General features: G+C 34.4%; 4 protein-coding genes and 1 non-coding gene across 9 annotated transcripts; 4 read left to right on the top strand and 1 right to left on the bottom strand.

The window, feature by feature from the left end:
* Positions 1-1,437: 1,437 nt before the first annotated feature.
* LOC126671059 (putative defensin-like protein 184) lies at positions 1,438-2,210 on the top strand. Its single transcript, XM_050364755.1, has 2 exons — positions 1,438-1,523; positions 1,971-2,210. Exons 1-2 carry the CDS (start codon positions 1,466-1,468, stop codon positions 2,141-2,143), a joined length of 231 nt encoding a protein of 76 aa, XP_050220712.1. The 5' UTR covers positions 1,438-1,465; the 3' UTR covers positions 2,144-2,210.
* Positions 2,211-2,401: 191 nt separating this feature from the next.
* On the top strand, positions 2,402-2,597 carry LOC126675950 (U2 spliceosomal RNA). Its single transcript, XR_007640131.1, has one exon. It is a non-coding gene; the product is annotated as a U2 spliceosomal RNA (small nuclear RNA).
* A 5,603-nt stretch (positions 2,598-8,200) lies between these two features.
* On the bottom strand, positions 8,201-9,714 carry LOC126671199 (pentatricopeptide repeat-containing protein At3g22470, mitochondrial-like). The gene is made up of 3 exons (XM_056105013.1): positions 8,767-9,714; positions 8,579-8,679; positions 8,201-8,294 (listed from the first exon to the last, which is right to left on the bottom strand). Exons 1-3 carry the CDS (start codon positions 9,712-9,714, stop codon positions 8,201-8,203), a joined length of 1,143 nt encoding a protein of 380 aa, XP_055960988.1.
* Positions 9,715-9,878: 164 nt separating this feature from the next.
* Positions 9,879-11,261, top strand: LOC126671200 (probable nucleolar protein 5-2). Of its 3 annotated transcripts, none has more exons than XM_050364935.2 (5): positions 9,879-9,986; positions 10,207-10,315; positions 10,412-10,453; positions 10,533-10,712; positions 10,801-11,261. In XM_050364935.2, exons 2-5 carry the CDS (start codon positions 10,238-10,240, stop codon positions 11,218-11,220), a joined length of 720 nt encoding a protein of 239 aa, XP_050220892.1. In that variant the 5' UTR covers positions 9,879-9,986; positions 10,207-10,237; the 3' UTR covers positions 11,221-11,261. The 3 variants fall into 3 exon arrangements, with proteins under 3 accessions (XP_050220892.1, XP_050220894.1, XP_050220893.1); XM_050364937.2 differs by having other exon boundaries at positions 9,880-9,986; positions 10,195-10,315; XM_050364936.2 differs by having other exon boundaries at positions 9,900-10,006.
* A 4,428-nt stretch (positions 11,262-15,689) lies between these two features.
* LOC126673487 (probable phospholipid-transporting ATPase 8) lies at positions 15,690-22,463 on the top strand. 3 transcript variants are annotated; one of them, XM_056105120.1, is made up of 11 exons: positions 15,690-16,703; positions 17,170-18,530; positions 19,154-19,264; positions 19,358-19,634; positions 19,886-19,974; positions 20,045-20,153; positions 20,234-20,437; positions 20,534-20,659; positions 20,806-20,904; positions 21,060-21,251; positions 21,786-21,939. In XM_056105120.1, exons 1-11 carry the CDS (start codon positions 16,320-16,322, stop codon positions 21,828-21,830), a joined length of 2,997 nt encoding a protein of 998 aa, XP_055961095.1. In that variant the 5' UTR covers positions 15,690-16,319; the 3' UTR covers positions 21,831-21,939. The 3 variants fall into 3 exon arrangements, with proteins under 3 accessions (XP_055961095.1, XP_050223606.1, XP_050223605.1); XM_050367649.2 differs by having other exon boundaries at positions 15,691-16,703; positions 20,057-20,153; positions 21,670-22,463; XM_050367648.2 differs by having other exon boundaries at positions 15,694-16,703; positions 21,670-22,463.
* Positions 22,464-23,882: the final 1,419 nt, after the last annotated feature.

Below are 23,882 nucleotides of genomic sequence, written 5' to 3'. Positions count from 1 at the left end.
AAATAAAAGTGTAAGGACTCAATATATACAAATTGCAGTTGAAGGATCCAATTAAAAAAAATGTGTGCTGAGATCTAATATGCCTTTTGCCAATTTACCATTAAATTGATGTGCTAAATTATCATTTAGGTGCTCTCTGTTTGCTACTTTGCCAACCCAAAAAAAGCGAGTGAAATGTGTGCATAACCAACCCTAGAGGGGTCACAGATAGGGGTGTAAATGAACCGAGCCGAGCCGAGCTTTGGAGTGTTCATGTTCGGCTCGTTTAGCGAACAAGGTGTTCATGTTCGGTTCATGTTCAGTCGAGCTTTGAACAGAGTGTTCATGTTCGGTTCGTTTAAATTTTATAGTGTTCATGTTCGGTTCGTGTTCAGCTCGTGTTCGTTCGTTTAACCGCTAAATGAACAAGTTCGCGAACGAGCTCGATAAGTACTAAACGAGCTCGTTCACGAACAAGCTCGCGAACAAACTCGATAAGTACTAAACGAGCTCGTTCATGAGCCTGCTCGTTTAGCGGATAAACGAACGAACACGAACTTTTAAACGAACAAACACGAATATGAGCTGAATAAATTAAAAACAATCTAATCGAACTCGTTCACGAATATGAGCTGAATAAATTGCAAACATAAGTATACAAATTAATCTAAATATGAATTAGTTCGCGAACACCTAATCGAGTTTCTAAACGAGCTTGTTCGTGAGCTATATACCAGCTCGTTCACGAACTTGTTTACGAACTCTTAATCGAGCTCGTTCACGAGCTTGTTCATGAACTCTTATTTGAGCTGTTCGCGAACATAAACGAGCCGAACACCACTATGTTCATGTTCGGCTCGTTTATATTAACGAACGCAAAATCAAGTTCGAGCTCGGTTCGTTAAGAATACGAACGAACATGAACCGAGCTCTTATCGAGCCGAACACTGAGCTGCTCGCGAACGGCTCGGTTCATTTACACCTCTAGTCACAGAGCTTGCAAAAGCATTTTGCAACTGTGAATTGAAGTGGCACAATTGGTCTATAAAAAGCAATATTTGGGAACAAAATAAAGGATTACATTAAGATTATATTCTTGGTACATAGCTTGGAATTCTTTATTAAATTCCCATGAAATTAATGTTTCCTTTATTTTGTCATGAATGACAATAATGAATCTTAAATCTTATATCTATTGCATCTCTTCGGATCAAATTTAGTTAGGCACAAATTAAAGTTATTTCTAGATTACTTACTACGAATCTCTAAATATTATATAAGGGTATCTATGCCTAAATGTGATGATTTGTTCTACTAATTAACATCTGATCCTTTGGCATTCACATTATAAAAAACAACAGATTCATAATTCCACTTTGATTTTTGCATGCTTATCCTTAATGCACCTATTTCTATAAATAGCACGCCAAGTTTCTCCATGAACAATATATAGCAAAATCAAAGAAAGAACCTCGTATTGTTAAAGATGGTGAAATTCCCCACCTTTTTCTTTGTGCTTGTCCTCCTTGTCATCTTTGCCACTGGTAAACATATTTGTCGTGTTAGAGATTTATTTGGTTAATTCGATTAAGGATTTTCGGTTAATTTAGTCGGTTTAGTTACAGTTAAGAGTTTTTAAACTTCAGTTGACCGAATTAGCCGATTCTTTTAAAACTTTATATCTTAGTCTTTATATTATGTCATTTTAACCAAATTAACCGAATTAACTTAGTCGTTTCGATTAAAGAGTTATAATAATTCAAATAATCCAATATGGATATTTTGGTATGGTTTTAACTGAACTGATCGAATGCTCACCACTAGCCCTAGTCATGGTCCCGGAACCAACAGTTGGTTCCTTCTTAAGTGGAACCGGGCTACTGTACTTAAAAGAGTTTATTTTTTTGGTGTTAAGGAACAGAAGTATCTAGCTGAAATTTCACTTAGGACTACTAATAAGTGATTCTATATTTTATGTTGTGATTTTGCAGATGAAAACGTTGTGATGAGGGCAAAAGCAAGGGACTGCCACAAAGTTTGGAAATGCAAAGGCAATAATCGTTGCTGGGATGACTGCAAAACCAAATTTAATGGAATGGGACAGTGTGATTTGTATACTGCACCTCCTGTTCCTAAGCAGTGTTTTTGTGCATACAAGTGTTAAAGTTAATACTATATTATCAGTTGAATAAAACTTAGATTTGTTTATGTAAAATTATAATTCCGATGTTTATCTTGCAACCCAAATCCCAAAATTGCAAAAACATGATAATAATATCTCAAAAAATAATACCACATGTGTGGTGATATAGATGTTAGCTGAAGAAAAGGTGGAGACAGGGAGAAAATCCCACATCGAATAGAGAGAGTTGGGCTTTGTAAGATGTGACTATAAAAACGAAGAGAATGGACTGAACAATTCATACCTTTCTCGGCCTTTTGGCTAAGATCAAGTGTAGTATCTGTTCTTATCAGTTTAATATCTGATATGTGGGTCATCGGCCCACACGATATTAAATTTATTTTTTTAGGGGGAGGGTTCACCATAGTAGCTTGCTACTGGAACCTTCGCGAGTCGCTTGAGCGTTGCACTACTGCTCTAGCCTGGCTCACCCCTCCAATACAAGTTAACAATTTTCTACCTCTAATTATATTATTTTCAGCAATTTAAAAGTTCAAATAAATACTAAATATCATACATCTAAAAGTTATTTATGTTATATGTGTTTAGTACAAGATCAATAAATATAAACGACCAAAAATATTTTGATATATGATAAAAATTACTTATCTGTTCAAATACTTTTATACTAACAAAAATCTGGTAATTAATCAAATTAATTATGAATTTGATAATTTAATATTAAAAAATTATAATATATCTCAAAATCAATAATATTATCAACTATTCAGTCAGGTGCATTTAATGTTAGTAGCAAACAAATTTAGATGAACTTAAGCTCTAATTAATCTATCTATCTGTAATCTATATCTATACTATATATAAAAGCACGGATGGAGGGGGACAGGCAAAATTACGAGAATAGGTTATTAACCATATCAATACAAATCAGAAAATCCTTACCAATATTGACAGTCAAACAAATCAACAATCATCCTATCAATCATCTCCTACAATCAAGGAAAATTAATCATGTTCATATTACAAATATAGGAAATTTATATTAGTGTATCATTGTAATTATATCAATTATTCTTGCTATACTTAACATTGTAATCCTATAAATATGTACCTCATTCAACAGTAAATATACACAATTTCAAAAACATTCAGCAACCTTGTCTTATATGGTATCAAAGCGCCATCAACGATCCGCAAAAAACAACCTCCGACCAAAACGCTTCACCTTCAAGCGCACCAACCCACCCTTGCCTCAACCCCGTTCCACCATGACAAACACCGTGCAAGAAACTCTGATTCCCAACCCACATGAAACCACAAAACCCTTAACTGCTCTCAACCTAAGCCATGTCATTAAGTTGACACCACTTAACTATTCCTCGTGGCATTTTCAGTTAACAAATATACTTTTCGGGCTCAGCTTACTCGGTTTCCTGGATGGATCCGAGTCTCCACCACCTGCCACCGTCCTTGACTCTGAGACAAATGAAAAACCCAATCCCGCCTACTTGACTTGGCTCAAGCAAGACGGACTGATTCTTGGTGCCTTAATGGGTACTATCTCTTCTGCCCTCCAATCTTTAATTGTAAGGGCTAAAACCACTAAGGAGGCTTGGGACATCCTTGCCCATACTTACGCAAACCCCTCGCGTGCGCATATTATGCAACTTAAAGATAAATTTGACTCCATTGTTAAATCAACGGATCAAACCATCTCGGATTATATGCACTCGATTAAAGCGTGTGTAGACCAACTCGCCCTTATGGGCAAAGTCCTTGATCCCGAAGATATTATCTCCAAGGTCTTAAAGGGCCTTAACTATGAGCTCTATAAACCCGTCATCAACGCCATTAGAGCTCGTGATACACCCATTAGTTTTGAAGCATTACATGAAAAACTACTTCAACACGAACTGATTGTCAAACACCAAGAAACCACCAATCATTTCACCCCATCTGCGAATCCTGCATATCGCCAGAATAACCAGCACCACCATCGTAGTTATTCCCGCCACCAACCCAACTCTCCTTACCCACAAACCACCACCCACAACCATCCAAATCCCCGACCCTTCCAAGGGCGATGTCAGTGGTGCTGTCAAACAGGCCATGTCATTGCCAATTGCCCCTTATTCAGGAAACTTTTTCCAACCATTGTCTTCCCGGCGCCACCATCTACTCGCTATAATCAACCACCACCTCAGGCCCACTCGGCCACCTATGGAGCACCTCCACCGAACCCAAACTTCCTGCTTGACAGCGGCGCTACCAATCATATCACCCACGATCTGGACACTTTAGCTTTTCATTCTCCTTATACCGGACTGGACGATCTCATTATCGGAGACGGTTCAACTCTCCCGATTGAAAATATAGGTTCTTTTACTCTCCAATCTCTTCAATTCAATAATGTGTTGCATGTTCCAACCATCTCACGCAATATTCTGTCAATTTCGCAATTATGTAAAGATAATAATGCATTTATACTTTTCTCACCTGATTTGTTTTGTTTAAAGGCAATATCATCGGGGAGAATTCTGCTCCAGGGCCGAGTTAAGCAAGGAATTTACGAGTGGTGTCCTCAACAACCAATTGCTCAAACCGCTGTCAAAGGAACCGCTCCAATATCTTGGCATCATAAGTTAGGCCACCCATCTTATGATGTAATTAAGATTATTAATAAAAATTTATCGTCACCAATTTTGGATTATGAACACTGTCATTCTTGTTGTGTTGCTAAGAGCAAAAAGCTCCCTTTTTCTAATTCTTCGCTAAAGTCAAATGCACCACTTGATCTTTTATTCTCGGACTTATGGACCAGCCCGGTCTTATCTCGAGATCACTACAAATACTATATCGTATTCGTAGACCACTTTAGTAAATATATTTGGTTATATCCATTAAAACGCAAATCCGACACCACGACAATATTTATTCAATTTAAGGCATTAGTGGAAAAATATTTCCAAAAACCGATTCGACATTTTTTTTCCGATAATGGAGGTGAATATATTAAATTAAATAAAACACTTCTTGAAAATGGAATATCCCACTCTACATCACCACCTCATACTCCTGAACATAATGGATATGCCGAAAGGCGTCACCGTCACATTGTGGAAACCGGTCTAGCTCTCCTAAACCACGCAGGTCTTCCGACCACTTATTGGCCATTTGCATTTAGTACAGCAACTTATCTTATAAATCGACTCCCTACCAAAACCTTAAATGGTAACTCACCATATTCTGTAATACATAATAAACAACCCAATTACACAAAACTCCATAATTTTGGATGTCTTTGTTACCCTTGGTTAAGACCGTATACTAAGAATAAATTAGAAGACCGCTCTATTTCATGCATTTTCGTTGGCTATTCCACCACTCAAAGCGCATACCATTGTCTTGACCCAAAAACTTATCGCATTTACACTTCAAGACATGTAAAATTTGTCGATGACGAGTACCCATTTCGTAAATCATCAGTACCACCATCATCCCCTTCGCCTCACACTAATCCAAATGATTGGTGCACCATGTCCATACCCATTCTTACTAACGCAAACCCTGCACCTCCCTCGACCCCATCCGTCAATGATCAACCTCACACCAAACCACCCATTACAATTGTTTACTCTCGTCGAAATCCTTCTCCCAACCAACAAGCTACATCCAACCCCTCTTCGCCCTCGGATCCGAACCTATTAGACCCCACCTCTACCACAGCTACTCCATCTTCCTCCGCTGACGCCACCTCTATCCATCAACAGCCCATCCAAACCTGCCCTCCACCCAAGTCCACTGCTCCGCCACCTGCCAAAACAGTCACTACTCGCCTCAACAACAACATTCGTAAACCCAACCCAAAATACGCTAAAGTTGCTACCCTTAACCCGTCTCCTGACAATCTGCCCAACACCGTAAAACAGGCTCTAATACTTCCCCAATGGCGTAATGCAATGCACGACGAGTACCAAGCACTTGAGCAAAACCACACATGGACCCTCGTTCCTCGCTCTCAATCACAAAATGTCATTGGCTGCAAATGGGTATTTCGTAACAAATATAACCCGGATGGCACCCTAAAACAACACAAGGCCCGACTTGTTGCTAAGGGTTTCCATCAACGACCGGGTATCGATTATACTGAGACATTTAGTCCTGTTATAAAACCAACTACTGTTCGTCTTATTTTATCTCTAGATGTTACAAAGTCATGGCCTCTTCGTCAATTGGATGTCAACAATGCCTTTCTCCAAGGCAATTTGACCGATAATGTCTTCATGATTCAACCACCCGGCTTTGTTGATCAAACAAAACCCGACTATGTTTGTAAACTTCATAAAGCAATCTATGGACTAAAACAAGCTCCTCGAGCTTGGTACACAAAATTAAAAACCCATCTACTTACCCAAGGTTTTAAACAATCTATTTCAGATTCATCTTTATTCATTTTACAAACCAAAAACACTTGTATTTATATGCTAGTTTACGTTGATGATATTATCATCACCGGACCAAATCTAACACACCTACAAACGTTTATTACAACATTATCTAAGCGATTTTCCTTAAAAGATCTTGGACCACTGTCGTACTTTCTAGGCTTAGAAGTTATACCAAATGAACTCGGCCTACACCTAAACCAATCTAAATACGTTCACGATCTCCTCACCAAATACACCATGATTGAAGCCAAACCAAATACTACACCTATGGCTACCTCTCCATCACTGCTTCACGAAGACCATCTACCCATTCACGACCAATCAACTTATCGCGCCATAGTCGGAAGCTTACAATATCTATCTCTAACTAGGCTCGACATTGCCTTTGCTCTAAACCGCTTAGCTCAATTTCTTCATCACCCCACAACTACTCATTGGGCCGCTTTGAAACGTCTACTTCGCTACTTGCAAGGGACTCAAACCTTCGGCATCCAACTGCATCGTAATTCACCACTTTGTCTTCATGCATTTTGTGACGCTGATCACGCAGGCGACAAAGACAACTACATCTCCACAACAGGCTACATCATTTACCTCGGTCGCAATCCTATTTCTTGGTCCTCCAAAAAACAAAGGGGTATAGCACTCTCCACGACCGAAGCTGAATTCCGAGCTGTCGCTTCCGTTACAACTGAAACACTTTGGCTCCGCAACCTACTCACCGAGCTTCACATCATCGTCAGCAAATCACCAGCCATTTACTGTGACAACATTTCAGCTACACTTTATGCCAAGAACCCAGTCTTTCACTCTAGAATGAAACACATGGCTCTCTCCTTCCACTTCGTCAAAGAACAACTTCAACTCGGCCAAATTCGCATTCAACATGTCTCCAACAAAGATCAACTGGCTGACATTCTCACCAAACCGCTGCACAAGACTTCATATCATGAGTTACGAACCAAGATTGGACTCACGCATCGGACGTCCATCTTGCGGGGGCGTATTAACCATATCAATACAAATCAGAAAATCCTTACCAATATTGACAGTCAAACAAATCAACAATCATCCTATCAATCATCTCCTACAATCAAGGAAAATTAATCATGTTCATATTACAAATATAGGAAATTTATATTAGTGTATCATTGTAATTATATCAATTATTCTTGCTATACTTAACATTGTAATCCTATAAATATGTACCTCATTCAACAGTAAATATACACAATTTTAAAAACATTCAGCAACCTTGTCTTATAAACTCCACATGCTTCAGTGATTAATTTCTTGTTAGACGTATATTACTAGTTGTAGTTTACATGTGACTCATTGTTGCCACTTGCCAGCAATTTTAATGTGGTATTAGCAGGCAACAGAGTCAATTATAGCACAAGGATGGGATCAAAACAGTAAATAATATTATGACATTTAATTTAACTACGGAATCGCAAAGCATATATTCGATAAGAATACCTTGTCAGGGCTGAACTTCAGTTTCTACCTAGACAGACTAGGAGATAAGCCCAAGCTCAATGGAGTCAAATTCGGTGCAATGATGTTTATTTATCCTGCTTTTTAAATAATCATACAGTTGACCTCTGTCTTCAGCTAGTGATAAACCTGGTTACAAAGTTCTCAGGATCTTCATCAAATCAACTTCAGTTCCCATCGATATCAAAGCTGCTTCCTTCGGTTCGGTCTCAATTTCTTCTGAGTATCTATGAAATTTGAAGCATATGATTGTCATCATATTAGACGCAATAAACATCCACATGTTCACAAAAAATTGTAAAAAACAGCCTTTTAACATAACCCTATTCAGCATTTAAAACAATGGTTTTAACTATAGTTTTAAAGATAATGCAAATTTGAGGAATGTAATAGAACCATCAACAGGTAGTGAATCTTTATGTTGTCTTGAGATACATAATTAAAGAAGCAGATCTAATCATTTCAACATTTGTTGGCTAATTAATCATCTTAAACAAGATTCCATAGATACACTAATTTGAACTTATTAGATAGTGAGCTAACCATCAGTGTGAAACAGACTTGATATGCAGGGATAACAAGAAATACGATGAGCTTAACAATTAGAGGCAACTACAAAGTACATGCCATTTTATAATGAAATCATTAGGCCATTTACAAAAAACTATCAAAAGTATTTTATATAAAATCTCATTTTACCTCAACTGAGCCTTTATCCTTAAGATCAAGTAGCTTTCTCATAGTGCCATCATCACTGGACAATACATCTGCTACCAAGGATAATGTGGTGGCATCTGCACAAAATCCCTTATCGCGCATTTCTTCAATAAGTTGTTTTGCCCCCAGCAGCTCGTTGTGCTTGAGAAATCCTTGGATAATCACATTATACGTGCAACTATGTGGAGAGCAACCATCCTCTATCATTTTTCTGTAGACCTGGTAGGCTTTATCTAATAATCCTTCTTTGCATGTTCCATTGATTAGTATATTATATGTTTGAGCATCAGGCTGCAATCCTTGAATGAGAAATCTATTGAACAAATCTTTAGCATCTTTAAACTTTCCAGCTTTACACAAACCATCAATTAAACTGCTGTAGATTTCACAATTAGGTTTCAACATACTCTTTTCCATTTCATGAAATAGAGCCAATCCGGCATCGAAATCCCCGTGTTTGCAAAAGCCATGTATCAAACTTCCATAAGTTGCTATATTGGGAGAAGGGCCAATACAAGGCATGTTGTTAAAAAGATCACGCCCATCCAAAAGCCTTCCTGCTTGGCATAAGCCATGTATCATAGAAGTATAAGTAACAATGGAAGGTGTTATATCTTTAAAAAGTTGCTTTGCATCATCTATTCTTTTGTTTTTGCAGTACAATTTAATCAAGATATTGTAAGTCACTTCATCAGGTGTGCAGCCATTGCTTACCATCGTGTCAAATACAACTCTAGCCTCAATGAATTGGTTCTGCTGACAATATCCATCTATGAGTGAATTGTAAGTGACCACATTTGGCTCTATCCCCCTCTGCTTCATTGTTTTAACTATTTGGTTGACATCGCATTCTTTGAAGTAAATCAACGGCAACATTGGATTTTCCAATTTTACATAAGCTATCGGCAATAATACTATAGGCATAAACATTAAGCTGATATCCCTTGCCTTCTAAATCATCAAAATTTTACTTTCTAAACAAAGTCCAAAATCGGAGACCGTTGAGATAAGTTTTAAACTTTAGGGACAATTGGAGAATCGAGTAGAGTTGGAGGACTATTAGAGAAAATTCACCCCTGAAATGTTAAACTAAAAACGGTGCGTATAGGGTTTGCCTCCCACATTCTAAAACCCTAGACTATACCCCAAAATTCACTTGTCTTTTTTCTTACACTCAAGAACAAAATCGCAGGAGTGAAGAGGTGAGACTAGCTTTCCCCTGGTCTGTCTTAATTAACCCTAGAATTACCTCACCATTTTGTTCATGCGTTGTTCACAGGATTTTTTTACTGATATTATAGTGTGTGTTTTTAATTTTTATGCTTTATTAATACGTTTAATAGCTTGGTTTTGCTGATAACTTGATAAAGTTGAGGTAAATCACTGTAGGATTGTGATAAAAAATTGCAGTTAATTTTACAGGTTGGTTTTGAGGTAGAGATAGAAAAAAAGGATGCTTGTTTTGTTCGAGACACCGGCGGGGTTTGCCCTGTTTAAAGTATTGGATGAAGGGAAACTATCTAAAGTTGAGGTAAACCGCCGTGGGATTGTTGTGTTCGAGTTTGTTTGCAATAGAGAAAATGGGGTTTTATTATGGTGGTTATCTGATTTTTGGTTTTTACGGCAGGACTTGTCGAAAGAGTTTGCCACAGCGGATTCTGCGAGAAAGGTTCGTGTTGTTTCTCCATTTCGACATGTCAATCTATTAGCAATGCTGTGTTATCTCACTTGTATTCTATGAAAACCAGGTTGTCAAGTTGAAAGCTTTTTCGAAGTTTGAGAATACGTCGGAGGCTTTGGAAGCAGCGACAAAGATTATTGAAGGAACAGCTAGCAAAGGTCTGCGGAAGTTCTTGCGTGGACATTGTGATGGTGAAATCTTAGCTGTGGCCGATTCAAAGCTTGGAAATGCAATCAAGGAAAAATTGGTGTGCTTGCATCTCTATTCAGCCTTTTTTGAATCAATCGTGCTATGATATTTAGTAGGTTTGATTTTTGGGTGGTTTTCTGTTGCAGAAAATAGACTGTGTTCATAGCAATGCTGTCATGGAATTGATGAGGGGTGTTAGGAGTCAGTTGACTGAACTTATATCTGGTCTGGGTGCTCAAGATTTGGCTCCAATGAGCTTGGGTTTATCTCATAGTCTGTCTAGGTACAAACTGAAGTTCAGCCCTGACAAGGTATTATCATTAAACCACTGCTTTGTGATTGCCATGGTTAAATATCATAATTTTTTTCCTGTTGTGATCTCATCCTTGTGCTGGCAACAATGTGTAAACTGTAAACTACAAGTATTACACAGCTTACAAAAATTTATCACTGAATCATGCGAAGCTAACTTGTTGGATATATCTCTGATAGTAGTTACACTGTATATAATCTGTATATTTCTGACCTGCTACCACTGTAAACTACAAGTATTTACCTGTATATGATTCATTTTATGAGATAAGGTTATATACGTTCTGTTGCTGAATTGCATCCAAGGAACTAATTGTGGACTGTTTAAAAAAACCTACAAATGGAGAACCACCGTTTTCTTTATTGTTATCGAATGTGTAGAATGCTTATAATTGGTCTATTTGCCTTTTTTGTTCTAAAAAAATAATTTTGCTGGCAAAACTATTTGAAATTAAATGATGGGTTAATTCCTAAAAAAATCACGAACTTTACACGAAGTTTCATTTTAATCATGAACTTTAAAAGTTGTCATTTAAAGGCACGAACTTTCATTTTGTTTCAAATCTATCGTCAAAGTAAATCCGATGTATTTTATCGAACCAAAAATTCCTAATCCTATATACTCTAACTAAAAGATAATAAGATTTAATGTCGATTTATAATTTGGGTCTTTCATTAATGGTTTATTGAAGAATTTAGTCAACAAAAATACACTGAAATGATAGATTTGAAACAAAATGAAAGTTCGTGCCTTTAAATGGCAACTTTTAAAGGTCATGATTAAAATGAAACTTCGTGTAAAGTTCGTGATTTTTTTAGACACAGTTTTGTAATATCATCCGATACATCTCTGATACATCTCCGATACATCTCCGAGATATCATTGATACATTCTCCAAAAAAATAAAATTGACAGTTTTTTATTTATCTTTTAAAAATATATTTTGATTATATATCGTATTTTATTATTCCTGTATATTTATAAATATAAAAAAATCCATAAAATTATTCAAAGTAATATTTACAATAATTAGAAAGTTAGTTTAATTAACTACAATAAATAATTATGTATCAATGATGTATCAAACAAATATATGTAAAAAATATATAGTGTGTAAATTTAATAAAAATGTATTAATTTAGTAAAAATGTATCTATCATGTATCTATTTAAATACATTTAAAAATATATCTATCGTGTACAAATTATGTATCAGCGATGTATCTATTAAATACATTTAAAAAAATGTGTCTATCATGTTTTTATATATATTTTTTACGATTTATTTGAATATATGAGATATGTATCCACGCTATAAATAATACTCCAACGATGGCAGTCCTTGAAAATAGAACTTGATAAATCAGAAATGTATCAGCGATGTATTAAATATGTATCATATATGTATCGGCGATATATTAAATTATATGTTTGATAATTTTTCAATTTTCAACGTAATTCGACAATAGTCTTTTTAAATATGTATAAATTATGTATCAGATATGTATCACATATGTATCCGATATGTACCAAATATTTATCGAATATTTTATATTTCTACTCATTTTTTCCTTCCTTCCACCTTGGGCTTCCGGTCAAACCATGAAATCAAACCGATCGAGTATAAACAAAACAATAAATATAATAATACTAATTAAAATGAAATAATTATTTCATTTTAATTAGTATTATTACATATATGTTTATAAGCTTTTTAAAATATAAAAACGAACCAATCGAATTATGTATCATGTTTAATATTTTTTTTATAAATATCACGTATTATTATATATCGAAAATGTATCACGTATGCATCCGAGATGCATTAAATATATATCGGAGATGTATCAAATATTTATCGAATATTTTGTACTTATACTCTTTTTTTCCTTTCTTCCACCTTGGGCTTTCAGTCAAATCATGAAAACAAACCGATCAAATATATATAAAAAACAATAAATATAATAATACTAATTATAAGCTTTCTTATATATAAAAACGAATCAATCGAATTAGTCAGTTAATTCAATTAATGTATCAAATATGTATCTATCATGTATAAATTGTGTATTAGAGATGTATTAATAATATATTCAAATTGCAATTAAATATAGTCGATTAGAAATCAATAAGCACTAGAAAAATTCATTTTAATTAGTATTATTACATATATGTTTATAAGTTTTTCTCAATATAAAAACGAACCAATCGAATTAGTCAGTTCATTCGATCAATGTATCAAATATGTATCTATCATGTATAAATTGTGTATCGGAGATGTATTAAAAATATATTCGAATTACAATTAAATATAGTCGATTAGAATTCAATAAAATATGTATCAGAGATGTATCAGAGATGTATCCATTTTTTAAAATATAATAACAAACCGATTGAATTAGTCGGTAGATTTAATTAAATCGATAAAAAAATAAAAAAAAATGTCTGAACGATCTAAATTATATATCAGGGATGTATCAATTATGTATCGGAGATGTATCGTATATGTATCCAAATATGTATCGAAACTACAATTTGTTTAGCATAGCTGCCTAAGAGATCAGACCTTCACTGTTTAATTTTTTGCTTGCTAAAAATCGAACACAAAGGAGTTTTTCTTGAAACTCAGAGAAAATAGAGCTGAAAATATGAAGTTTGTTCTATATTTTTGTTTCCGTACACTATTTTGTCTCTAAAATTTTATTAATTTTCAAATTTTGTTAATGGGTTCCACTAGAATCCATTAAATTGCAGTACTAACTTAGCTAAACTTGCGGGTTTTAGTCTTCACCGGCAACCACTTTTTCAACGGCAACAACCGGTTCATCCCTTCATCGGTAACAACGGCCAGACACATCGCCAATGTCTTCTTCCCATAAAATCATCAGTGGATGATTCTTGATCTTTTTCTTACGGTCTTCATCATTAGATAAAATAATCCGAGTTAACAAAAGCCGATTTTTTTTAAAATGTTAACTATTTTTTTTTTGAATCTGTACAGTGTTGGTGCAGTAAAAATTTAGGAGAAATTATGAGGATTTAATTCTTTCTTTTCACTGCTAAGCATGATTTACTATATGGGTGTGGGTTTGGAAAGATGACGATGAAGAAAGAATTAACTATAGGTGTGGGTATTTAGAAAGATGGTGCTGATGAAAAGTATTAGAGAAAAATTGTAAGGTTGTAATAAAATAGGTAAGGAAGTAAACTGTATAAGAAAAAAAGTATTGTGTGAAAATAGAAGCTCTTTTTATGGGTTTCTTGTTATTTTCTCTTATTTATTTCAAACATAAAAATTACAAATTATAAATAAGTCTACATAACTTTAATATATATTTATTTCAAAAGAACTCTTACACTTTTAATACTTTTTACTGTTTTTCTTTAAAAGATACACCATTTGTCCTGAATTAAATAGCTTCTTTTTTTCTTTTAAATTATACACAATCATTTATTATCTGAATCACTTATTATCATAAATTCAAAATAAATATGATATCTTTTTACAAATTAATTTGTTTGTTCTAGATAGAGGAAATTTTAATTTTAATATTTATTTTCAAATTTGTATCGATGAAAGAGAGTATATAATTCAATAGCAAAGATAAAAAATTATTTTCTCCGACCCAAAATGTTGTTCAATTTACCATTTTTACACTATTTAAGAAATATAATATTAATTTTTTAATATTTTTTTTTGTTTTGTTATAACTTTTATTAAATATTTTGACTAATTATTTTTATAATATAATAAATAGTGAATTTTAAATAAAAATAAGAGTAAATTACGCTAAAATTTCCGATATATGTCATAATTTTCACTTTGATCTTTCCTATTTGAAAAATCAAATGATATGGTTTCTTACTTTTGTTATCTTCAACAGAGTAGTCCCTCTATTTATTTTTGGTAAGTCAATGAGTTAAAAAATTTATGGATAAATTAATTTTCAAACATAAGAGACGAAATCGTTGACAAAAATTAAAATGGAAGATTATATTGTTTTTTTGATTTTTTTTTATAATTTAGTCCTTTAACTCTGTTGATTAATGCTATATGGACGAAAGAATTAAATTATTGACACAAATAAAAATAATTTTTTTTATCATTTAATTTTTTTTTTTAAAATAAAAATAAAAATAAAAATTTATGACATATATGAGAGCTTTATTATAATTTGCTTTAAAAAAATATAGAAGTAATTTCAAAAAAAAAATAACATAGAAGAAAGTATCATTGTTATACTCCCTCCTGTCCATAATATTTGTCGCATTTAGTTTTGGCACAATAACTAAGAGAACAATTAATATGTCTTAATTTGTAAACACTTTTACTAAATTAACCCCATATTGAAACTTGTTTACATTTATAATTATCATTTTTATTTGTTTATTGTATTCTTTCAATAAATTAATGAGAGGCAAACATGGAAAAATAATGATAGATATTATGGATTAAGAAAATTTTTCAAATTCGATAAATATTATAAACCGTAGGGAGTATATGACATTCTTGAAGAATGAAGAAGACAAAAGTGGAACAAAAATCCAAGAGAGGCAGATGAAATGAAACACTGCCCTTTTACTGTCATTATCCACGTGTCCATTCTACACATTTATCCAAAATCTTTCAAATCTTTTCCCATAGATCACACTATTAAATACTAGAATCACCCCATCCGACACCGTTTTCAATTATCAGCTTCTTTGATCACCTTTTGCTTATTGTAGCGGCAAAACCAAAACTCACTCCAAAAAAAATAAAAAAAAATGAATGCATTACAAATTTACATTATACCAAGCTTTGGTATCTCAAAAGCTTACATTAAAAGTAAGGAATTCTTGCAGTAACACTTAAACTGTTGACAACTCAAACTATATTCCATGTTTAAATGTTTTGTAGTAATTTTTTTTAAGTACTTGTATATTTAATTTTTGAGCTTTTTATTTTGTTGGTTAGTGATTAAATGAAGGAGTTTTGATGTTGATGTTGATGTTTTGATCTTGTGATTGAAGTTTTGTGTATTGGGTAGCTAAAAAGTTTGAATTTTTAGCATGGTTGATAGCATTTAAGTCTTTGTTTGGTTATCAAAGTGTCAACTTTACAGTTTGGTTTAGTTTAAGTAAAGAATTAAGCCATTGTTTTTGGATTTTTTTTTTATATTTTTTGCTTTTGGGATTCATTATAATTGCAATTTAAGATAAAGGGCATATTGTGTTTTTTTTGTTCATATAGTTGGCCAAGTGTTGTGATTGTTTTAGTGCAAGAGATAAGATGATGGGATTGGAAACTTTAATTGGTCTTTAATTTTTACTAGCATAATTGAAGATATATGTTTGATTGTATCCCACAAAAATGACTAGGAGAGGCTTACATTTTAGCAAGCTCTATTCGTTTTCGTGTTGTAAATCTTCATTTAGAGAGGATCATGGTCAAATTGGGCAAAAAGGTTACTCTAGGGTGGTGTATTGCAATGATCCTGATAATCCAGAGGCTATTCAGCTCGATTATAGGGGGAATTATGTATCTACTACCAAGTATACGGCCGTTAATTTTCTACCCAAGTCTTTGTTTGAGCAGTTTAGACGAGTTGCAAATCTTTATTTTTTAGTTGTAGCTTGTGTTTCGTTTAGTCCATTAGCTCCGTATACAGCGTCCAGCATTCTCGCGCCTTTGATAGTAGTCGTTGGAGCTACTATGGCTAAAGAAGGTGTGGAAGATTGGAGGCGAAGAAAGCAGGTAATCACCTTTTCTTTTGCTTGCACTAGTTTCATTTTTTCTTCTGGATTTTGTCATTGTTAGTCTGTATTTGAATTTTGTTTTATGAGTTTCTATATAATTTGAATGTTCAATGTAGATACACTACCATTGGTTGAAAGTAAATTGATGTACCTGTGACTAGGGCTAGAAATTCATGTTACCGGAACATAGATATGTCGTGTCAATATACAAGTATATATAGCACATATTTAACAATCTCGAAAAGCAATTTCTGAATGCTTTGCTGTAGGATCATATTCTCTTTAGAGCTAAAATTTCATTTTAACAGTCTAATATGTAACCTGAGTTCCCTCACGAGTCAAGCATGCTTACGCTGATTCGTCTAGGCTTCTACATATATTACTTTCCACAATTATTCCTCTCAATAGTCAAGGATTTCCCCCTTGAATTCATAGATGACAGATTGAGGTTTGAATGGTTTCAGGATATAGAAGCCAACAATAGAAAGACCATAGTGTATGGAAAAAATCACACTTTTAATAAGACCAGATGGAAGAATCTCCGAGTTGGTGACCTCGTTAAGGTTTCCAAGGATGCTTATTTTCCAGCTGATTTGCTTTTGCTTTCATCAAGCTATGAAGACGGTATCTGCTATGTGGAAACCATGAATCTCGATGGAGAGACTAATTTAAAACTGAAGCATGCGTTGGAGGTGACGTCCAATCTACGTGATGAAGAATCCTTCAAGAATTTTCAAGCTGTGGTCAAGTGTGAGGACCCAAATGAAAATCTTTATTCCTTTGTTGGAACTTTGCATTATGATGGAAACCAGTACCCACTTTCATTGCAGCAAATTCTTTTGAGAGATTCCAAGCTCAAGAACACTGATTATATATACGGTGTTGTTATTTTCACTGGGCATGACACAAAAGTGATGCAAAATGCTGTGGATCCCCCTTCTAAGAGAAGTAAGATTGAGAGAAAAATGGACAAGATAATCTATATCCTCTTCAGTACTTTGATTTTGATATCATTTGTTGGCTCTCTATTTTTTGGAATTGAAACTAAAAAAGATCTAAGTGGTGGAGAGTTCCGAAGGTGGTATCTTCGACCGGATGCAACAACTGTGTTTTATGACCCTCAAAGAGCGTCTCTTGCTGCATTTTTCCATTTCTTGACAGGACTCATGCTTTATGGGTATTTGATCCCGATATCCCTCTATGTGTCCATCGAAATTGTAAAGGTGCTCCAAAGCATATTCATTAACCAAGATCAGCACATGTACTATGAGGAAACTGATAGGCCTGCGCATGCACGCACATCTAATTTGAATGAGGAACTTGGACAGGTTGATACTGTACTATCTGACAAAACTGGTACTTTGACCTGTAATTCAATGGAGTTTGTGAAATGTTCAATAGCAGGGAGTGCTTATGGCCGTGGTATGACAGAAGTAGAAAGGGCTTTAGCAAAGAGAAGAGGCGACAGACCCCTAGAAACTGATGATGCTGCAACTGATCAACCTGATAATAATGGGAATACAGGTTACCCAGGAAAATCAATCAAGGGCTTCAATTTCAGAGATGAACGTATAATGAATGGTCAATGGACTAACGAGCCTCATTCAGATGTCATACAGAAGTTCTTTCAGGTTTTAGCCATTTGCCATACTGCAGTCCCTGAAAAAGATGAAGAATCTGGTGAAGTTTTTTATGAAGCTGAGTCACCAGATGAAGCAGCCTTCGTCATAGCTGCACGGGAAGTTGGTTTCGAGCTGTGTGAAAGGACGCAATCAAGTATCTCATTGCATGAATTAGACCCTGCGACTGGTAAAAATGTCAAAAGGTGAGTTTTCAGGATTCTACTGCCTTTCTTTGCCTTTTTTACCAAATATTTTAATCATGGTCTATTGCTTCTTGTTTTAAACTTCATGTCCTTTTAAGCTGCTGAACATTTTGATGATAACTGTAAGTTCCATTGCATTTAAGGTATGAAGACACTGTTTGACCTTTGTTTACACACCATCTATACTGTCCATATGCATTTTTTGATGTTTGTTTTAAACTTTACCTCCTTTTAACAAAAACACTATTTATGAGATACCGGAAACATCTGCACGTTCGCAAATGCAACAAACAGTATTTTTTGCAAAAGAATGTCTGTGGTTGTGAGTACGAGGAAGAGTATTTCTCTTATGAGTATGGGGAACAGTATTTCTCGCAAAAAAATATCCTTAATTTTCTTATAGTTCTACGTTAGAATTAAAACATTAATTAGGAAACAGTAATCAAAATCTAACCACTTCCGCATATGATTAGAGCATTAGTATATGGTGAAAATATAGCATTCTGTTTAATAATAATGGTATTCATCAGTGATCCTCAAGATTTTATACAACATAAAAACCCTCTTCCCCTTATTTTTCATGTAATCAAAATTTTGATGTGAGTTGTTATCTACTATTACAGAACATACAAGCTTCTCCAAGTTCTAGAATTCAGTAGTTCTCGCAAAAGAATGTCTGTGGTTGTGAAAAATGACGAGAACAAGCTGTTACTCCTTTCCAAAGGAGCAGACAGGTTTGAATCCCGATGCAGAGAAACCTCGTGGCTTGCGAAGTTGTGATTTGATCAACTAAAATCATGTTTACATTTCTTTGCCTCTATATGCAGTGTGATGTTTGAAAGGCTTTCAAGAGATGGACGGTTATTTGAGGCAAAAACCAAGGAGCATATCAAAAGATATGCTGAGGCTGGTTTGCGGACCTTGGTAATTGCATGTCGTGAACTTCATAAAGATGAGTATGGAATATGGGAAAAAGGATTTTCAAAGGCCAAAGCAACAGTAACTGAAGACCGAGATGTATTGATAGATGAAATGGCTGACAAACTTGAAAGGGATTTAATTCTTCTTGGTTCTACAGCTGTTGAGGACAAACTGCAAAAGGGTGTATGTATTGAACTTCTCTTTTTTCCTGATCAGAATATGCAAGAATTCTCAGTGTTAGTTTCTTAGCTGTAATAGTCCCAACTCACTTCACGCAAACCATTTTGTTTGTGCCATCCTTTTGAATGCTGTTGGGTTTTATGCTGACTTGAAGCTGAACCCATGGAAACCAAAATTAGAGACCGAACCCTTTTCAATATGCAGGAGTCTTATTCTGATAGTTTTTAAGGATTTCATTTTTTCTATCATTTCAGGTTCCCGAGTGTATTGAGACATTTGCAAAGGCTGGTGTTAAAATATGGGTCTTAACAGGTGACAAGATGGAAACAGCAGTGAATATTGGGTATGGTACCAACTCTTTGGTAAATGACTATCCTGAACTATCCACACCATAACTAATGAAGTACTTACAGGTATGCTTGTAGTCTGCTGAGACAGGACATGAAGCAGATTATTATCACTCTGGATTCTCCAGATATCGAAGCTTTGGAAAAACAAGGGGATAAGGAGGCCATTCATAAGGTACACAATCTCAGAGCTCGTGGTTTTATTTATTAATTCATTTCACGGTGTGAAATGTATGGAACTTTTTTTCACTCTAGGCTTCTCATGAAAGCGTGAGGGAGCAAATAAGCGGTGGAAAATCTCAACTTAGTAAAGAAAGCTCTACTGCGTTTGGTTTAGTGATTGATGGAAAGGCCTTGGCTATTGCATTAGACAACAGTCTAGAAAAGAAATTTTTGGAGCTTGCACTTGGTTGTGCTTCTGTAATATGCTGTCGGTCTACTCCAAAACATAAAGCCCTTGTAGGTTTTCATCTCATGTTTATCTATTTTATGCAATCATATTTGAGATTGTAACTGCACTGACAATAATCTAATAGAAATATAGAAGACATGCAGGTCACAAGATTGGTAAAAATGGAAACAGGTAAAACAACACTGGCAATCGGTGACGGAGCAAATGATGTTGGCATGCTTCAGGAGGCTGATATTGGAGTTGGGATCAGTGGTGCTGAAGGAATGCAGGTTAGTGTGTATTTGGATAAGAACTATGTAGGAGAATCGTCTTTTTCACTAGTTTGTTTATGATCTAACAGTTCACTTCTGTTCTGAGGAAATTATTTCCCATAATAAGCTTTAGCAATGGTGATTATCTCTTTTTTTGGCTTTAGGCTGTGATGGCAAGTGATTTTGCAATAGCGCAATTCTGCTTTCTGGAACGTCTATTGCTGGTGCATGGCCACTGGTGTTACAGGCGAATAGCGATGATGGTAAAATATTTCTTTCTATACTATTGCATTCTCTCTAAATTTGCATCATTTTTTACGGCTTTTGTGCAGTACTTCTTCAAATCGATTCTCAAATCTTGATAAACGTGGAATTGAACTTTAAGCACTCATAGTGGTATATCGGTTTTGTGATGTAGATATGCTATTTCTTCTACAAAAATCTAGCATTTGGATTTACTTTATTTTGGTACGAGGCCTACACTTCTTTCTCTGGCCAGCCTGCTTATAATGATTGGTACATGTCATTCTACAATGTCTTCTTCACTTCACTTCCTGTAATTGCTCTCGGGGTTTTTGATCAGGATGTCTCTGCAAGGCTTTGCCTAAAGGTATGCAACCACAGAACTTTATTAATGAAACCACATAAATAATCTGAATCATAAATCAATCGATAGAGCTTATCACCCCATGTAATCGACATCGGAAGACAGAACAATGTAAATAACATTTTTCGGTTACACCAATTGCATACGTGATACGTCTGTCCGTTACTTTTCCCTCAAATTACCACCTGCCTTTACAATTTAGTCTGCTTTAGCATTACATTACTTTTAAAAATTGAATTGGTGATTCCTGCTTTTGTTTTCCCCTAACATGCAATTCCTGTTTCCAGAAAGAATATGCGCCTTATGGCATTTAGTTTTCTTCAAGCCTTGAGAAAATGTTAACATTGAACTTCATATACAGAAAATGTGGCTTAATTTAAAGTAAAGACTATTCCACTAATGCATGCCATCTCACTTACAGTATCCATTATTATATCAAGAGGGAGTGCAGAACATCCTCTTCAGCTGGCCGCGGATTTTCGGTTGGATGTTTAATGGGGTCCTTACATCTGTAATTATCTTCTTCTTCACCACCAGATCCATAAATTATCAAGCTTTTCGAAGAGACGGTCAAGTGGTTGACTTTGAGATTCTCGGGGCTACAATGTATACATGCGTAGCATGGTCCGTAAATTGCCAAATGGCACTTTCGATCAACTACTTCACTTGGATGCAGCATTTTTTCATTTGGGGAAGCATAGCTTTTTGGTATATATTTCTGGTAATATATGGTTTCCTTTCACCTATAGTGTCTACAACAGCATTTAGAGTGTTTCTGGAAGCTTGTGCTCCAAGCCCTCTTTATTGGATTGTCACTCTCCTAGTTGTTATTACTACTCTGGTGCCTTACTTTTCCTACAGAGCATTTCAGTCTCGTTTTCGACCAATGATCCATGACATAATACAAATCCGGCGATCAGAAGGCTCGGAACCTGAGACTTGCAGCGAGTTACCGACCGGGGTTAGGATGAAAATGCATCGCCTGCAGGAAAAGTTAAGTCAGAGAAGCTTATAGGAAGAAGATAGCTTTCCTTGTATATTTATGTTGGATATGTAGAACTTAGATCTTGGATGTATATAAATGTGTGTAGAGCAAGACTTATCATCACTACTGCAGGAGATTTAATGTACAAAAAAACAAAAAGGCATCACCTGTGTTATACATGAGGTATGTTGCACGGAAATTTCTCTATCGACTTCTCGTTTTGGTATTTATTTTCATTTCCGAAAATGCTTATTATAATCTTAACTCTATTATTATAGTCTATTCTTATTAAAAATATTGTTACTCCGTTTCACGTTTTGGCATTTCCGTTTTAACATTTTTGTTTCTATCACGGTTCATAGTACATCAGAAATACAAAATTGTAATGTCAAAATATACAGTGATCTCCCTGTTATGGTTAATTTGTTTTTGGCAGTAGTCACTTTAGGATGTAGGAAGAATTCTAAATTTGTATTGCTAGAGAGGTCGATCAAGCATATGAAATATGATATGAAATTATGAATCATTTGGATTGATAATCTCAACCCAAGAAAATCTGTATATATATATTTTTTGTAAGAATTTAGACATACTAATCCCGGGGTTTGACGATAATATTGAATTTCGGCTCAGTAAAGTAAGTCCTCGTCACCAAATAAAAAAAAACATTGAGGGAAAAAAAATCAACATAAGAACAGTGACCCTTCACTAGATATTATTACATTACACAAAGTCACAAATGTTATGCTGACCAAATCACTAACGTTTAAATTTTATGCCTCCCTAACCAAGAATCTAATAAATAACTTAATATCTGGAAGAAAAAAACCATCTTTATAATATGACAATATCATCTTTTAAATAGTTATTATATTTTGTAACTACACTAACCGTCCTTAAACTATACACTCTCTTCAAGAATTGTATTTAAATTTTACAATTATTTATAACTAGTTGTATGTCTTACGCATAATTTGATTAATAAAGTAATTTTATCTAAAAAATAATACAAATAATGTAAAAAAAACTAAAATTCATAATCTGAGCGCTTCCTCTCTCCAATTATCAAAAAAAAGAAAGAATCGAATAGATCGATCAACCAAATGTAATTAGATAATATATTTTGAACAACATTCTTTTAAAAACAATTATTAGAAAACAGCTAGAGTAGTATAAAAGGGTTATTTTACTCACCCACAAAATCTGCTATATAATCATCATCATTAGATATATTAAAAAAGCTAAGCGTTTTTTTTATGAATAATTGAGCATTATTATCTTTTTGAATTTATAAATTGTTTAATTACAAATGCACATTGTTAACTCCAATCATCACAGATTCACTGTCGTATGCCATGACATATTTATACAAAAATTATGTGTATAATTAACCAAATTAAATACATGTTATAGTCTTAATCATCTTATTGAATAGAATTATTTGTATCTGTATAATATTTGAATCATCTGTATCTTAACGAATCAACTAGTTAACTATTATAATATAGATGTCTTTAACAGAACTATTTAATTAAAAATAATTCAACCTGTTTTCTTCATGGCCAAGCCAACCATAGCTTCTAGGTCTTTGGTCCAATATACAACTTTAGTTGACTAATATATTAGCTATGCATTTGATAATTAGGTTA

The sequence above is a fragment of the Mercurialis annua genome, linkage group LG3 (assembly GCF_937616625.2).
Source record: "Mercurialis annua linkage group LG3, ddMerAnnu1.2, whole genome shotgun sequence".
NCBI classification, from domain to species: domain Eukaryota; kingdom Viridiplantae; phylum Streptophyta; class Magnoliopsida; order Malpighiales; family Euphorbiaceae; genus Mercurialis; species Mercurialis annua.
The sequence above is the reverse complement of the archived record's forward strand: the minus strand, read 5'-3'. Positions and strand labels throughout refer to the sequence as shown.